The sequence below is a fragment of the Lindgomyces ingoldianus genome, assembly GCF_010093535.1.
Source record: "Lindgomyces ingoldianus strain ATCC 200398 unplaced genomic scaffold BDR25scaffold_44, whole genome shotgun sequence".
NCBI lineage: Eukaryota > Fungi > Ascomycota > Dothideomycetes > Pleosporales > Lindgomycetaceae > Lindgomyces > Lindgomyces ingoldianus.
In genome coordinates, this window is record NW_022985205.1 from 307348 (window position 1) to 323411 (window position 16064).

The 16064-nt window shown below is 50.5% G+C and overlaps 5 protein-coding genes across 5 annotated transcripts; 3 read left to right on the forward strand and 2 right to left on the reverse strand.

The window, feature by feature from the left end:
- Window positions 1–988: 988 nt before the first annotated feature.
- BDR25DRAFT_95764 (uncharacterized protein) lies at window positions 989–5921 on the reverse strand. Its single transcript, XM_033699301.1, has 3 exons — window positions 5510–5921; window positions 1744–5454; window positions 989–1645 (listed from the first exon to the last, which is right to left on the reverse strand). The coding sequence occupies exons 1-3, from the start codon at window positions 5569–5571 to the stop codon at window positions 1231–1233; spliced, it is 4188 nt and encodes a 1395-aa protein (XP_033541432.1). The 5' UTR covers window positions 5572–5921; the 3' UTR covers window positions 989–1230.
- BDR25DRAFT_296530 (Krr1-domain-containing protein) lies at window positions 5878–7868 on the forward strand (the record flags this gene model as incomplete). Its single annotated transcript, XM_033688929.1, has 2 exons — window positions 5878–6084; window positions 6163–7868. Exons 1-2 carry the CDS (start codon window positions 5922–5924, stop codon window positions 7866–7868), a joined length of 1869 nt encoding a protein of 622 aa, XP_033541433.1. The 5' UTR covers window positions 5878–5921.
- Window positions 7869–8098: 230 nt separating this feature from the next.
- BDR25DRAFT_271593 (uncharacterized protein) lies at window positions 8099–9843 on the forward strand. Its single transcript, XM_033687263.1, has 4 exons — window positions 8099–8418; window positions 8472–9053; window positions 9127–9552; window positions 9601–9843. Exons 1-4 carry the CDS (start codon window positions 8193–8195, stop codon window positions 9714–9716), a joined length of 1350 nt encoding a protein of 449 aa, XP_033541434.1. The 5' UTR covers window positions 8099–8192; the 3' UTR covers window positions 9717–9843.
- A 629-nt stretch (window positions 9844–10472) lies between these two features.
- On the forward strand, window positions 10473–13935 carry BDR25DRAFT_361431 (uncharacterized protein; the record flags this gene model as incomplete). The annotated part of the gene is made up of 14 exons (XM_033696413.1): window positions 10473–10592; window positions 10635–10820; window positions 10862–10960; window positions 10990–11000; window positions 11076–11097; window positions 11125–11217; window positions 11246–11280; window positions 11342–11373; window positions 11417–11559; window positions 11591–11640; window positions 11698–11734; window positions 11775–11846; window positions 11927–13803; window positions 13851–13935. 14 exons carry the CDS (start codon window positions 10473–10475, stop codon window positions 13933–13935), a joined length of 2862 nt encoding a protein of 953 aa, XP_033541435.1.
- A 452-nt stretch (window positions 13936–14387) lies between these two features.
- On the reverse strand, window positions 14388–15524 carry BDR25DRAFT_307131 (uncharacterized protein). The gene has a single exon (XM_033690782.1). It carries the CDS (start codon window positions 15342–15344, stop codon window positions 14808–14810), a length of 537 nt encoding a protein of 178 aa, XP_033541436.1. The 5' UTR covers window positions 15345–15524; the 3' UTR covers window positions 14388–14807.
- Window positions 15525–16064: the final 540 nt, after the last annotated feature.

Below are 16064 nucleotides of genomic sequence, written 5' to 3' on the forward strand. Positions count from 1 at the left end.
TGGGGGTGTTGAGGCAGAAGAGTTGTAGCATGGAATTGTTGATGCCGGAGATGGATTGGATGTTATTGAATTCCTCTACTGGGTAGTATAGGGCGGGGGTGGATGATAGGAAGCGTGGCGGAAGTCGCGACCTTGGTGGCGGGGTAGTTGGAGAGTTGGAGTAGCCATGGGGTTGGTTGAGGGGTTGGTGGATGAGCTGGGAGGAAGATGTTGGAATTGATGTGGGTGGTCGCTAAAAGGGCGTCGGGAGGAAGGTGGGGAAATGATCGCAGAAGCGACTAATTTGTATGGAGTGGCCGGCTAGCTAGTAGTCGGCTAGTCCCTTGGTTTTTCTATTGAGATTGATATACCAGAAAGTGATGCGTGAAGGTAAATGTATCGATCCTAGTAGCCTCCTAATCCTGAGCACTGATAGAATCACTGCCGGTTCCACAAGAAATAACTCTTACTATTCGCTCGAGACGTGGACAATACTGAAAAACCCGGCCTTCATCAATACTGCTTTCCTCTGCAGATATTTCTGCCCGCTAATCACTGCTAGGTAAAGGAGGAAATATCTCGAGGGAGAGCCTAAGGAGTTCGATGACTCGTACACCATCTGTCTTTCCCAGACTAGTATAAATTCCCCCACCGTTAAGCAATCAATCCTTCCGAAACGTGACCATGCCGTTTTCTAGCTTTTCTGGTCACCTACATGTCCAGAAACAACATGTACGTACTTTGGGTTTTGATAATCAAATAATGGCTACTCACGTACTTTATCAAACGTAGCATACATGACAGTTCTCCACAATAGAGTAGCTACCAATGCCTATGTGGGACTAGAATGGGGTTTGGCTAGCCAGACAGTGAATTAGAGAAGCTCGCTACTATGTTTGGACGAGTTAGACATGAGTGCATATAATCATTGTAGCTTCGCAAAACTCTAGTCTGGTCTGTAAAGATCTATCAGGTAAACCAGACTAACTTGCTTTAGCTATCTCGTCGGTACTCTCATGATGTACATCACTTCGAATCACCTAGATTCCTAGGGTGCAATGTAAATTCGCTCGTTTCATCTAAGACTGTGCCCTAAATGCTCCAGTACGTCAACTATGTTCTTGATCGGGATATCATCACATTCCTACGTACCAACCTACAGAGCAATCCATCCAATTCCAAAACGATGCACTTAGGCCATGATGACCTCCAACCCCAATTCAATCCCACCCAGATGGTTAACCAACACTCCTAAATCAATACCGGTCCTCCTCTCCTATCCTTAACTCCATCCAACGCCCTCTCACAATCTCCACAATACCCTTTAACCCACTCTTCTACTTCTCTGATCCCCCTCCCCTCCCTCTCCGGCTTCCCTCCATTCCCCCTCTCTTTCCCTCCGCCTCCATCTCCCACTCCCCCATCTGAGATCATCATCCCTACCCTCCCACACTTCTCTGTCTCATCGAGCAACCAATTCTCATACTCGGCTTCCAAGACTTCCTTTTCAATGCGATTAACAACACGCAGTGCGACAAGAAGATCGTGGCGGTGGGAGCCTAGGTGTTGGCGTGTGCGGTGGAGACGACGGGATGTGTGTGTTGAAGACGATAAAGGAGATTGAGGTTGAGTGGCAGAGGTTAAGAGTGAGGTGAAAGTTTGGTGGCTGTGCAGATGGTGGGTTAGTATAGAATAGTACGAGGAGGGAAAGGGATGAAGGGTTAAAGGGGCAAGGCAAGGAAATAAAGAAGAGTAAGGTCTTACCACTTATTTCCTCCCCTCAGCGCCTCCTCATCTAGCCCAGCCAAAAAAACAGCATCAACGAAGGCATCCGACCCATTCCCCCCCACAAACCCCACCTCCAAATCCTTCAACCACACCGCTCTCGCCATAGTCGTACTCGGCCCCACCCCCAATCCCTTCATAAACCTTCCCGCATTCCTCTCATTCCACCAATCCCACCCATCCCTCCCTCCATACCAAAAATTCGCACCGCTACTCATCATCAGTAACACCATAAGTAGCTTATGGGCAGAGACAAAATTCCCCACACTTGCAATCACCGCCAGTATCCAACTCATGCCAGTGCTCAGGACTGAGATGACAACATTGCCTACGAGCTGCACAATCACGCTGGTCAAGGACTGAGGGGTGAGTTTGAATTTCCTGGGACGATTTGGTGGTGGAATATCGGCGGCACTGAACTGCGCCGTCTGCGTTTGCAAGCCAATCTGCCCGAATATACTCGTAACTTTGCCTGTGGACCGGTTATATCCGAGACGCGCGACTTGGTCATTGATGACGTCGACAAGGTCCTGGGCTTCGAGGTCCAGATCCTGAAGGGCCTGACGTTCGATGAGGGATTTCGCGATGCGTGGGTTGCGGGACCAGTCGACTTTCGTGTGGATGGAGAGTCTACAGCGAGCTTTTGCGACGTGTGTTATTACGATTTTGCTGAGCAGCATAAAGCGGTCGGAGGAAGGGAGGTACCATGGGGTTTGACGGTTTGCCACGACGTAGCAGAGATGGTCGTTGAGCACTTCGATGACCTGGTAGTCATTTATGACGATAGCCGACGCGCTTCCAGGCGCCGCGATTTCGTACTCGAAGTCTCGTCGTTGGATGCCTTGGTCGGATGTTAGCCAGGGGCCCTGGACAACGCGTTGGGCCCAGCGCTCGCGGTATAGCATTTGGAAGACGGTGGATTTGTCACCGAAGAGGACGTGGAAGAGGGCTTTGGCGCTGATATCGAAGTCTTTGTCTATGACAACTTGGGTCATGTTGTGTGGGGTGTGGATGACGGGTTGAGTGGGTAGTTTGAATTTTGTGGCGTTTTTACTAATGTTAATGCCCGGGGGGCCGAAGAGGTTCCCGTCGATGCGCAGGCTCGCTTTGACATCTTTGCCGCCGTAGCCCGGGTCCATGGGGGTGGAGACGGATACATCTTCCCAGCTTTCGGCGCTGGGGGAGTGGTCGCCGTCAGTGACTTCCATTTTAATCAACCGCTTTACTAATTCTTCAAGACCATGTTCGCTAGAGGTGGCATTCCGGACGAGGAAGTTTAGACGGCGTTGGAGGAGTCTAAGAGGCTCAAGGAAGGTCTTGACCGTGAGACGTGTTGCGCCATCTTCGCGAGAACCCGTCTTGAAGTGCAGGAATAGGAAGTCACACTCCTTTCCGGGAGCCGCAGTAACTTCGTCAATAGAAGAGAGGCTGATGCCAGTGATAAGAACGAGGCCCATGTGGTTGCTGAAGAAGAAAATGTCTTTTGCAGTAATGTAAACTCTACCTGGAAATTCTTGCTGTTCGGTTGGGTTCCAGACAGCTCGGAAGACGAGGACAACCTTTTCTGCCCGCGGCACATTCGGGAATAATATCCGGAACTGTGCATCTTGTACTCTCAGTGCCAGCGGGTAGTAATTTGGAAAGTCGTCCGTGACGATAGTTGGTCTCTGCACCGGCGATTGGGTGGGGTCACCCATACTCATCGACTTGCGGTGGACTGCCACAGCAGACGTAGCAGTTGCGGGAGACGGATCGACCGAACCATCGCTCGGTTTATCGAGTGGTTCTATTGGGCTCGGTGGCTGAGAGGCACTCCTTTCTCGAGCGGTCGTCACCTCTCCTCGTTCTAGACGGTTAATATAGCCCCAATTCACAGACCCCCACAAGTTCGCCATGAGACCGCCTGGCATGCCTCCAGATCGACCTAGGCCAAGGCCTCGCTCACCACTGACAGCGACGGCAGCCTTGCTCAGGTTTGTAGGCGCAGGTGGATTCGCGAGGGTAGAAGGCGCAAGACTACTTGTGGGAAGAGTTTGGCCTATAATGAGACGAGTATCAGGCAAACCAGGAGCAGGTGCGGCAATCTGCCCCACCGGCATGATGTTATGGCTGGCAGAAGCAAGACTTGCGGAGATGAGACTAGCAATGCCACCGCCTGCTGAGGGTTGGTTGTTTCCGGAAACTTGAGGTCCTGCAGTAGATTTCCTAGTCAGATCAAGCTTCTCCATAATCCTAGCAGCATGGTCTCTACGGCTGCTCTCACCCTCTCTCTCATATGCAGTCCCTCGCCGGCTCACGTCAAAGCTTCCACGAGTCGCCAGCCCATCTCCTCCTGGGAAAGCTAATGTTTCCGATCGTTCTAGAGCAACGCCTTCGTCGCTTGGATGCGCGGCATGCCCTTCGGATGTTTTGGCAGCAAACTCGGGTGCGATAGGAGGGCTAATGGAGAAAGCTGCATCAATACTGCCGGGAGCTCCAGCATCCTTTGAAGTATCCTCCAGGGCTTTGCGCTTGGCCACTTCGAACGATGAAATCCATTCTGTGAGATCATTCTGTGTTTCGGCTTGGAGCAGAACGGTGGTGTCTTTAGTCTTAACCTCGAAGCAGAAGCGTCGTTCCTCCTGAAAGGCTGGACGAATACCACAGAGCAAGACACCAATCTTCTCAGACTCCTCGACGGCGCCAGATCGAGCTCCCTGTGATAGCCAACCGAAGATTCCATTCTTCACAAAGAACCACCTCCGAACCCAGTAGGTGCGAGCAGGCTTGCCTGTGATGGTGCGTTGGAATAGCCATCCCTGCTTCTCTGCTTTTTCTTTCCCAGGATCCGGTTTCGCCGGGGAGGGAAGGTTTGCGGTCGAAGGCGCCTGTGTCCCAAGATATGGCACTGTAGAAGCCGCATAGTCATCCAGGTCCCGTGACGGTCGGGTGCTGAGCTCGGCGCTGTTCTCAATTTGCTGTCTCGCGAGATGCAGCTCTCTCTTGAACACCCTCTCTCCATTCTCCATCTGTTTGCTCCAGCCTTTAACGCGATCCACATCAGTGCTCCACCTAGCAAAGCTAGTGGTGGACGAGTCCCTGGCAGTCCGCATGTCGCGCCATTGCTCGGCAATGACCTTGACCAGCAGCTTATCCAGCGTGGCTCTCACTTGCGGTGCCATAACACAGAAGTCCATGCTGGCTTTCAGATACGCCCGTCGCGCCTCGTGAAGCTGAAATGCATCTTCTCTTAATGATGATGGTTCCTTCGTCTTGGCCTGACCGGCATATCGCGCAATGGCGCCATCAAATGCGCGCTGCGTCTGGTCCAGATTCTTGCGCGCATCCTTCAGCATGCGCAAGTCATTATGTATGTACGCGCGGATGGGATCTACGACGGTAATCTCGGCACGCTTCATGCCCCTCAAGTTACTATTCCAGAAGTCGCGTGCGCCTTCCCCGAAGCGCTTCAATGCCAAGACAGTGTAATCGTGGTCGAGCACCGCCTCAGAAACCTGGAGCGGAGGCGTCGCAGCTTGTATGTAGCTGTCGAAGAGGGCCTGTAGGGCGTTCATCTCGGCGGCCAGCTTGGAGACGGCCTTGATGAAGGTTTCGAGCCATCTCTCGATCAGCTCGATTTGGTCGCTGAAGTGGACCGCGGTAGCACGGAAGGTGGGCGAGTCGAGGGCGGCTTCTTTAATGACAACGGGTCTAGATGCATCATCAGTACCATCTACATGATATACACGGGAGATATAGTTCATACATCAAGCTCAGCGGCTTACCCACCGGCTCCAGCGCTGGTTGCTGCTTTGCCTCCTCCGCCATATTATCGCGCGTTGGAGTTGTGATGTATGGAATATATTTGATACGTGCAAGACGGGTCAAAGAGTGTATACATTGAAGCTACTGTACATGCGCAGCAGGCGTGGGTACGTACGACTCTGGCTGCTGGTGGCCTTTCATCCTTCCCACTGACAGCGCGTCGAGCTGTGCTTGCCGACGTCAGGCCGCCGCAGGCTGGCGCCGCGTCTTCACCGCCCGACGCCTGGCAGAAAATCTTGGCTGCCCAGCGAAATTTTACACGAGCAGCCTCTACTGCACCAGTGCAATTCGCAACATCCAACACCATGGCGAAAGATCGAGTAGTTAAGCACGTGAAGGGCATCAAACATGAAATGGGTGATAGGCCCATTCCACCACGACCGGCCAAGAAAGCGAAATTGCTTGACGGCAGCGACGATGATTCGAGTGATGCTGAAGGCGGGGGTTCGTTAAAGGTGAATGAGGAGTTTGCACGACGATTCGAACACAACAAGAAACGGGAGGAGAAGCACAGATGTGAGAGTGCCCTCTCTGCATGCTGTTCCGCTAATCGTTAATTCATTCCAGTGGAAGACAAGTACGGCAAATCCGAAGCCTTGTCCAACCGCAATAGTGAAGTCCTCGATTCCGAAGAAGACTCCGAGGACGACGAGGATGAAGATGATGACGGTGAGCTTGCGACCGAAGCCCTCGATGCAGACATCATGGCCACGCTGCAGGCTATTCGCTCTAAAGATCCCCGTGTCTTTGACAAAGACGCCACATTCTACCGGCCGATAGACGACGACTATGTGCACGGTACCAATGCGACAAGGAGGGAGAAGCCAATGACTTTGAAGGAATACCACACGAAGAATCTACTAGAGGGAAAGTTCAATCCAGAAGATGAGGATGACACACTGCCGAAGACATATGCACAAGAGCAGGAAGAAGCCCGCCAGAATCTTGTCAAGGAGATGCACGCTGCCGGAGACTCCGATGGGGAAGGTGATGACTTCTTAGTGGCCAAATCCAAATCCAAGTCCTCGAAGAAGCAGCGCATGAAGATTACTGAGGAGGATGTGGAGAATGCTGACAAGGATCCGGAAACGTTCCTATCCAACTTCATGGCTGCCCGAGCCTGGGTCCCCACCGATGGATCCCACTTCAAGCCCCTGGAGTCCGACGATGACGACGAAGATGATCGTGCTGACGACTTTGAGAATGCATACAATCTGTACTTCGAGGACCCAAGCACAGCCAACGAGAAGCTCGTCACGTATGCTCGTGATGCAGTGGCTAGCACGTCGGTCCGCCGGGACAAGCCAAGCAACCGCCAAAAAGCCCGCGACGCCGCCAGGGCAAAGCGAGAAGCCGAAAGGAAGCAGAGAGAAGAGGAGTTGGCGCGTCTGCGAAAGCTGAGGATCGATGAGGTGGAAGAGAAGGTCAAACGGATACGGAAGACGGCTGGAGTGAGCGGCAAGCAATTCAAAATAGACGAGTGGAGAGATGTCCTTGAAGCGGATTGGTCAGATGACCAGTGGGATGACGAGATGCGGAATCGGTTCGGTGACGCCTATTACAATGCGGAAGATCGTGAGGCAGGGTCGGGCAGCGATGAAGAGATCAAAGGAAAGTATAAGAGGCTAAAGAAACCGAAATGGGATGACGATATCGATATCAAGGATCTAGTCCCCGATTTCGATGACGACAACGAACAGCCTGTTTTCACACTGTCTTCTGACGATGAGGATGACGCTGTTGCCGAAGCCGAAGAGGGTGACGAAGAAGAGCATCACCGCCCTACCAAGAGCTCGAAAAAGCGCAAACAAGAACGCGCCGACACAAAACGAGATACCCGCCGTGATCGTCGCATCATCGAATCACTCGTGGACTCTACCCTAAATTATGAGACTACCATCGCCTCCAGGCCAAAACCACCCACACAATTCCGCTACCGAGAAACATCTCCGACTACCTTCGGTCTAACTCCTCGCGACATCCTCCTTGCCAACGACACGCAGCTGAATGAATTCGCGGGGCTAAAGAAGTTAGCGGCGTTCCGGGACCCAGGGAAGAAGAAGAAAGACAAGAAGTATCTTAGCAAGAAGGCGAGGTTAAGGCAATGGAGGATGGAGACTTTTGGGGATGAGGAGGGACCGAAGGGTGGTTTTGAGCTGCTGCTTGGGGATGAGGGGGGACCTGTGAGTGGCAATGGCGGGCAGGGTGGTGCGGACGGCTGCGTCGATATTCGGGAAGGGGGTGATGGGAAGAAGAAGAAGCGGAGCAAGAAGAGGAAGGCCACATCCATGGACGCGTGATATCCTTGCTTGATATCGTTGACCGTACTCGTACTAGGTAGCTGCATTAAGCTAACTATATTCTTCGGCCTGTCTAAATTCACTCAAGCCTACCAATTTCAAGCTTTGTTGGTGTATATTTGCCTCGTATTTCACGTGCCGTCTTCTCTTTCCTTCTTAGGCTTATTCGCCAAAACTCGTGATGTGGCACCGTGTCGCGCTTGCCTAGAACACGACACCCCGCCTCAACACCTGTTTTAGCCTCACCTCTACCTCAATTCTTTATAATTCCCTCCCTCGAATCTTTTCAAATAACTCTCTCGTCTTTTAGCTGCATTGAATATTATGACGGCCGAGAGCCTCACGTGCAAGCTCGAAGGCGAGGATACTGTGTGCGTTGGCGGTGACCTTCATATCTCATTTCGTCGTACGATTCGAGTCCCAGACAATCATCAAGCATCTTTTCTACCACCAGATCTTGGGGCATTCCCTCTGAGCCCTGTCTCGCGTTATGCTGATAAGCTTGCCCCGAACATGGCGGTGAAAGGCGGGCTTTTCTTTCCAATGCATCGTAAGTCTTGCTTCCTTGAATTTATCCAGGTGGGCCGATGTAACATTGTGAAGAATCTGAGGCCATGTGGATCAATCTACATTGCACTGGGCAAGATTGGCATTGCCAGAAGTACATGATCAAAATCTACGTCGGCGGAATCAACGCCATCTCAGGCGAACCAGCCGTGGAGACGGCTGCGACGAGGCTGCGGCGTCTTGCAAAACTTGCGGCATCTAAGCCGTCGCGGAGCATTTACAGCTCGTCAGTCAATCCGTTGCAGGATTACGTGGTTGTTCCAGCCCAGTTGTGGTTGGATGGCATTGCGGATACTGATGGGACTGTCCGTCAATTTGTGGCCATGCCATTTGGTAGTGGATATTCAGTCGAGTCCCAAATCACTGGGTTGGACGCAACGGGCGGGATCCAGATTGAGGTTACTCCTTATAACCGCCCAATACCCACCCCTCCTCATCGGGCGCCTTTCTTCGGGAAAAGCGAATTTGAAATTATCATGAAGGGTTTGACTGGGAAAACATTAATCGTGCGGACAGGACACCATGACACTGTCGCTAAGCTGAAGGCGAAGTATGAAGACCGGTGGGGAATTCCCCGGGACCAACAGCGTCTCATATTCGCGGGAAGGCAACTTGAAGGTACTCATGATTCCTACAACTCTATAGTAGTCACTTGAATGTGTAACAAATTGTGAAGACTAACATGTAATAGATTCATGGCTGGTTGGTGAATCCGGTATTGGGGAAGAGGCTACCATCAACGTCGTTCTTCGGCTCCGAGGCGGAGGTGGCCCTGTTCACGAGATGAGCGTGGCAGCTGGTGGAAAGATCAAACAGGTGATTGCACAAGACCCGGACCCCAATGGATGGCTAGGCTCAAAGACAACCGTTTTCAATATCCAGATTGTCAATTCTGCTGTTTACCGCGCTGTGACTGGAGCCAGTCCACCAATGTTACCTCTCGACGCCCGTACATACACACAATATGGCTTCCCGTTCTTCGCTATATATGAGGAGCCAAGCGGCATATCAGGAGACTTCAGTCTAGTCCAATCGGTGGCCCAGATAGATAAGGAGGATGACGAGGAGGAGGCCCAGCCGAATGTGGTTCCAATTCTCAGCAGGAGTGATGGAAGTGGTAGGCTTTCTTCCATCCCTGATTATCTCTGTACTGACAGCTGGAAAGTTGCAATGAAATCTCCATCGGATAGTATTGTTAATCCGGCCGGTCCTCTACGTGAGTTCCGTACCGTGGCCGATCTTCAGAAGGAATTTGAGAATTACGAGATTGCCGATTTCTGAACACGAATCTGTTGGGCTCTTACTCTTTGGTTTTTCTTCCTTTCGTTGGTATCCGGATTCATCAACATGGTTTCCGAACGTCTCGGGATCTATTCCTTAGAGCAACATCTCGTGTGTTATTTGTGGCCTATAATTTTCTCTCAACCTTCTTTTCGGCTCATAGTAGCTCTGAGTCTATCATGGATTTAGTTCTCTAGATGTTCCGTCAATGAACTTCACCCTTCGTGCCTGCGCGGACCACGCGTGAGGATTTCATCTCAGTCACGCCGGTAACAGCTCGGTACATAAACTTCAATCTTGGATGATGATCTTGTTATGTTTTATGGTTCAGTGCATGTCTCGTCTCGTTTCCTTTCACTACACAATCCACATATATCTCCCATCCCTGTTTGCAGTTTCAAATTCATCCGTGAAATCGCCCTTGTGGGAATGAGGCTTGGTACCATTACTACCATAACTCATGATCTTTGCAACCAGCGGGATTTATCGATAGTTAATCTCCCAAGCTAATTCAGCCTAACGTCAGAATCAATATCAACCTCAGAAACCAAGTCAAGATCCTCAGCGTCACCTGCACTCAACATGACCACTTCATAAGATCTGGTTCTTATTGTCCGTTTACTAGGGCTGCCGGCAATCGTCCATTTGACATATTCACGATATGGGTTATTCCAGTGAAACCAGGAGACGAAACCAGGAGACTGGACTTGGTGTGAAGAATGCGAATTCATTTGTTTAGTTGGAAGGAAACTGATAATGGAAATACCGCACTTTTATTTTCGATCAATTCTAATGAAAAGTTGCCACGGTAACTTGAAAGCGGGGATATTAACATTCCGTGCCTATCGGAGAAAATTCATTAGGGAATTCACCATGGTTTTTATCTCAGATTGATTGAGATGAGGTTGTCCATCTAAGAGAGCAAGACAGGAGATATTCAAGTCCTTGATAGCTAATTATCGATTTGCAGTAGACCAGACTAACCACAGGGCCTCGCTTTTCACTGCTTTAGATTTCATTTCGCCGGGTTCCACAGTCTGGCGGAAGGAACACCATTGGAGAAATCGCCGATATTGTTGTTTGGTGCTAGTGAATGCTGCGAGAGTCGACCTATCAGCTAGTACTGCCCATGTTTCTTCCGGTAGACAGAGTTTTGGGAGGCGATAGTGGAGGAGGGAGAGGAAGTGTATCTATACATATCAGACTATGTCGCCTTCACCCCTTTAAGCTCTCCCCTAAAGCTGGTTTGCGTTTATAAAGCTAGGGCCATTAGGAGAGTGCAAAGTCGACCTCTACAGATCTTTATACACCCCCTTTAAGGGTTAGGCAGGGCCAACCTAGATCACACTTTTCATGAAGGCCTGGCAGGAACCTCGAAACTGTCTTGTTGACGTGGAGAAATTGATAGAGTAAGCAAGTCTCCGAAGATCTATTTGTACCAAACGGGGATGTCAGCGACGGTAAGAGTAATCTGTGGCAGCGAATAATACCTTTTTTTACCGTGACACCTCATTTCTCTTCCTCGCAAGAAACCTACAACACAGCCCCCCCAAGGCAAAGTTACGTGCATCTCAACTCCCTCTTTATGTATAACATCCGTATTATATCTCCCATTCCACACCCAGCTGTTCTAGATTTTTAGGGCATAATAACCACTGTGAGCGTAAAGTGACTCCAGTAGCAGCAACAATTCTTATAAGCATATTCATTCCCTTTTGACCGCTATTTGTTTCATCTGGTAGTAACGATAGTCAAATCCGCAGTCGCCGAGATGACTGAGGTCAACGACGCGTACAAGAATTTGTCTGATGCGATACCGCCTGGGGATGAATCTGGAACTATGGTTCGAGGAGAATGAGAAGTTCGTCTTCTAGCCAATCAAGAGGCTCAAGGTGAATGACATTCTTTCAACGTTGGGTCGAAGGTCGCCGACAGGATATCGAGCAAGCTGAAGCTATCCAGAAACTGTCTGTCACGGAAGCGCCATTATTAATCCCGTCTATATTCTAGGAGTAGTTGTCGGTAGAAGATAAGTATTCCATATCTGACAGTACAAAGGACTCCGATCAAGCTACGCGATCTGCCAAAGCTACACCCGAATCGATGTTGTCGGCAGTCGCAGAAGAGACTGTCAAGATAGCCAATGAAATTATAGTAGTTTCTCCAACCCCAGAGCAGATGAACCAGAACAGATGTAAACCACGGTTGAGATTACCCCACCATCTCCAACCCAACAAACTCACAATGAGTTCCCGGACAAAGCTTTATCCGACACCCCTACTCTTTCGAAGACTCCATCGACAATGGCTATCAAAGAACCCCTCAACACTGACCCCCAGAATGAGGTTTCGGCTACGGACTCCGCTATCAAGTACTACGGCCCGGTACACATATCTGGTTCATTCGACAAGCTTATTAATGCCCTCGAGCCGGACATTGTCATTGATCCTGAAATCCCAACTCACACGTGGTGCGTCGATGCTCAAACTGGAGTGCAACCCAACCGCCGAGTTGATGGTGTCGAGCGATGGCGCGCTCGGGTCGTCTCGGAGTCTATGGAGGATGGTAGCACGGTTAAGAGTTACACTACCCAAGACATACAATCTATATCAGTCAAAGAGGATCCCACCATCGCAGCTTTCAAGCCATATTCAGTGGAAGATGACATCGCTCCTGAAGAGGTCGTGAATGCCACGGCTTCGTCTCCCAGTATGGTGAACCGTACTTACCTAGAGGCTTTGTTTACGTCGATCAAAGAGAATATCGTCGGAGAGACTCTCGCATCACTCTATGCCTGTGTGAAAGGCGGTGTCGTTCCTAAGGAGGCCCTTATTGCCACCGTTTCATCGCTAGCTATCGAGGGCCGCACTGATCCGGAGGTTCTGCTTGCATCGCTGGAGAACGATCTCAAATTTATGCTGGAGTTACCACTACCAGAAGCCAAGGCTGCTCATGTGGAAGATGTCAACAGCCCATCCTTAGCTCTAGACGCGGAGAAAGTAGAGTCTGGAGGGTTCTTCCTAACACCATCTCCCGTAGGGTCCTCGTGCAAGAGCAAAGCCAACAATGCCGATAACACGCGGTCCCTGGAGAGTTCCTATCGCCATGATAGCGATGGTGAGGGGCATATGACCATCATGGAACGTGTCTATGCCTATGAGGCTAGACTGAAGGCCAGGAAAGACGTGCCTGACAGAAGCGAAGACCAGTACAAATCCGACAATCCGCCTTCGACTTCAGAGTTGAACGCGAAGTATGCTAAATGTGTTGACGAGTTTCCGAGGGTTGAATGCGAATCGAGCTCCTCATCGTTTCTCGCCGGCAGCGAGACGGGAGATGTAAAGAGCATTCTTGGTCGTACTCCAAAAAACCCATTGGCCGAGATTATACATGACGAATCTGGGAGCATTTCATTCAAGTTTGTAGCTAGATGTGCTACAAGTGAAGGTTGTGTCAATGGTAGTGTGATCGGGGATGAGAATGTTTCTTCACTCGCAGACAAAGCCACTATCGTGCCGGAACCGTCTGGGGAGGCTGAGGGTGAGAGTTTCGAGTCTCGTCCTATGGCAATGAATGCACCTACGGGGCACGCCGGTGACGGCAAGGAAAAGGCCATTATGGGTTCCATGGTGGCTAGGCATGAGAAGAAGACCATTAACGGAAATGGCGATGGCGAGACGCAATTATGGCTCAATCTTCTTGCACCATCAACGAGTACGAAATCTCCGGCGACTGCACCCGCGTCTACGTCCATAACCCCCGACAGCAGTAGAACCCGATCAATCAGTACTGTCTCCTTCGGCACCGGCCCTAACGACCAGGCCATCTTCGGCAACCTCGTCCCATCACAGATATGGGACGGCAGCAACGACGAAGACTGGGTTGATCTCAGCAACGGTCCAACACGTCAAAGTGGGCCTCGTGTCGGCGACCCCACAAATAAGAAGGCTCTGCCTATCGCCGCGGTTCCGGAGGCGAAGAATGGCGCGCCTGGATTCCATCTTCCTCGTAGCGAAAAATCGATGAGGGTCTTGGTGAAGAATTGGTGGACGGGGTCGAATCGGCCGCTGGAAGATGAAAAGAAATCGTAGCTGGACTAGTGGGATTTTATTGGGGCGTGATATTTGGGGTAAGCCTTGAGTTGAATGATTTGAACGGCTCTCTACGGCGTTCTATAGTTTACTGCAGACCATGGCTAGGATGGAATGGGTCTGTTTAGCGTTGGGTGGGATAAGGGAGGCTACTAATAGGAAGCTGGTTCCAACCCTCGATCTAGTTCTTGTCATGTCTTATAGGAGGTGCTAGCCTGTAGCGAACCACGACCGGACGGGTACATCTTATTGGTTCCTACACTATTAGATAGCAATGCCATTATAAATGCAAGCCTCGGACCATGGATTACAGAAACGGCTTTGGAGATAGAAATGGCTGCATGTTTTGTGGCTGATATGATTCTTAATCAATTCGCCCCATTGATTAAAAATCGATGCCTTGATGGGATGGAAAAAGATCTCATGTGGGCCAAAGGAAAAGTGAGGAGGATCAAAGCTCAGTGACAAGGGAGGAGGTGCGGAATTGACGTAAACCATGTAACCCTCAAATTTTAGGCTATTCCCTGAATAACGAGCTAGTAAATCAAGGAATTTGCTTGCACAAATCGCTTGTGATGTAATTTGAATAATGCTAGCAAACGGCCAAGTTCCGTTGCTCTGATATTTCCAGGGTGCTGACTAATGCCATGGGGACTAGAGAAGGTATTGGCTAGATTCATCCGGAACACGAAGCTTCTCGGGATATGACGGCAGTCTAGCGTTATTTCACTTGCAGAAGCTGGCCGCCTTGAAGATCTTTGGATGGAGTTTCGCACACCAAAGGCTAAGGCCAAGGCTCTTGACTCAAATAGGCAGCCAAGCTACATCAATTACGTCTGTCCCCTCTCGTGTATATCCTCCCCTGTGAAGATGCGACTCTGTCCTCGGTCGTTGAATGAACACGGCAACTAGACCGCAGCAAGTTGAAGCGCGATTTGTCACAGATCGCCGAATTTTTGGGGGGATATCTGTCGATCAGAAATGTCGCCTCTTAGATCTTTCAAGGGAATGCTCGACTCCAGGTGTAGTTGACCTTCTCGATGTCTCGCGAATTCCTCGAGTGCCATGTTGTCGCAAATGCCAGTGCATCACCCATGAACGTCTCAATTGAGAATGTCTCCGCATATCCAGCCTCCTGCAGCTCTTCAATCACTGCCTTGATCCACATCACCACATCAGTAATCGCACTTCCAGGGTCACAGGGCAGCGGTACCCTTTTCAGAATATTCGTGACATCGGTCACGCTCATTCCTTCCGGCAACTTCCCAATCATTATCCGCCCTAGCATCCGCGGTGGTGGTGATTTGTGGTCGTCGAAATGAAAGCGCCAGCCGAACGGGTTAGTGACTGATGAGTATGCGACGGAATCTTCGAGGTCGAAGGATGTACCGGCCCCGGTGCTGTTCTTAGGCTCTACCCAGATGCCCCAGCGGTAATTTTGGGGTTTCGGTTTAGAGCGCGTGGGGGATAAAGAATCGAGCTCGGATGAGCCGGGACGGGTGTAGACCGCAATGAAGACACGGTCTTTGTTGCTCATGATGGGAAAATAATGATACGAGTGTGGGCGTGAAAATGGAGTAGGCTGTTTAGTTAGCTACAGTGATGTCATTCAAGGGACATGTGTTCGCAACAGGAAGAGGCAAGAAGAAGAGTCAAAAGATTGGCTTGAAAAGAAACGCGCGACGGAAACTTTAAAGGAAATCGACCGCCAAAAAGCATGTATCAAAGCCATGGCTTGAGTCATGCCAGGGTTTGACAACCTGTCGGCCGGATTACTGCAGTGCGGAGCCAAACTTTACGTGATTGAGCTCGTGTTGATGCCGGTGAATAGCCGTCGTTCATCCCACGTCGGGTCTTCTGGGGTCTAGAGCCCAACGGACAGGGTAAAGTTTCCGGGACACGCATGGAGGCGCACGCTTGAAAGGTTCGTCCAAGTTGCTGGAAGAACCTTATTTTGATCGCTCAGCAGATGATGTTGGATAATGATAAAGTCTGTTAAGGAATGTGGGATGAGTGAGGTACGATGTCTGGAGCAGGATTTCGCCAATCGGGATCGGTGCAAACTTGAAACAACTATCAAAGATCTTTCAGAGATCTTTGGGATTATGGCCTGAGGTTAACCGAACTCTCTACCTAAAGGAACGGAGGGTATTGGCTGGTGTCAAGCCCGAAGAAAAGTTGATTAAACGAATCCGACGCCAGGAGATAAGGAATTGGTCACGTGGTCTAGCGCTTACGTTACGTGTCATGCAAAAAG

Coding starts and splice junctions, on each gene's coding strand:
- BDR25DRAFT_95764 (XM_033699301.1), bottom strand. CDS start 5,571: ATGGCGGAGGAGGCAAAGCAGCAACCAGCGCTGGAGCCGGTGGGTAAG. Junction 5,455..5,509: donor GGTAAGCCGCTGAGCTTGAT/GTATGAACTATA, acceptor TGATGCATCTAG/ACCCGTTGTCATTAAAGAAG. Junction 1,646..1,743: donor CTGAGGGGAGGAAATAAGTG/GTAAGACCTTAC, acceptor CCATCTGCACAG/CCACCAAACTTTCACCTCAC.
- BDR25DRAFT_271593 (XM_033687263.1), top strand. CDS start 8,193: ATGACGGCCGAGAGCCTCACGTGCAAGCTCGAAGGCGAGGATACTGTG. Junction 9,054..9,126: donor CGCGGGAAGGCAACTTGAAG/GTACTCATGATT, acceptor AACATGTAATAG/ATTCATGGCTGGTTGGTGAA. Junction 9,553..9,600: donor CAGCAGGAGTGATGGAAGTG/GTAGGCTTTCTT, acceptor ACAGCTGGAAAG/TTGCAATGAAATCTCCATCG.
- BDR25DRAFT_307131 (XM_033690782.1), bottom strand. CDS start 15,344: ATGAGCAACAAAGACCGTGTCTTCATTGCGGTCTACACCCGTCCCGGC.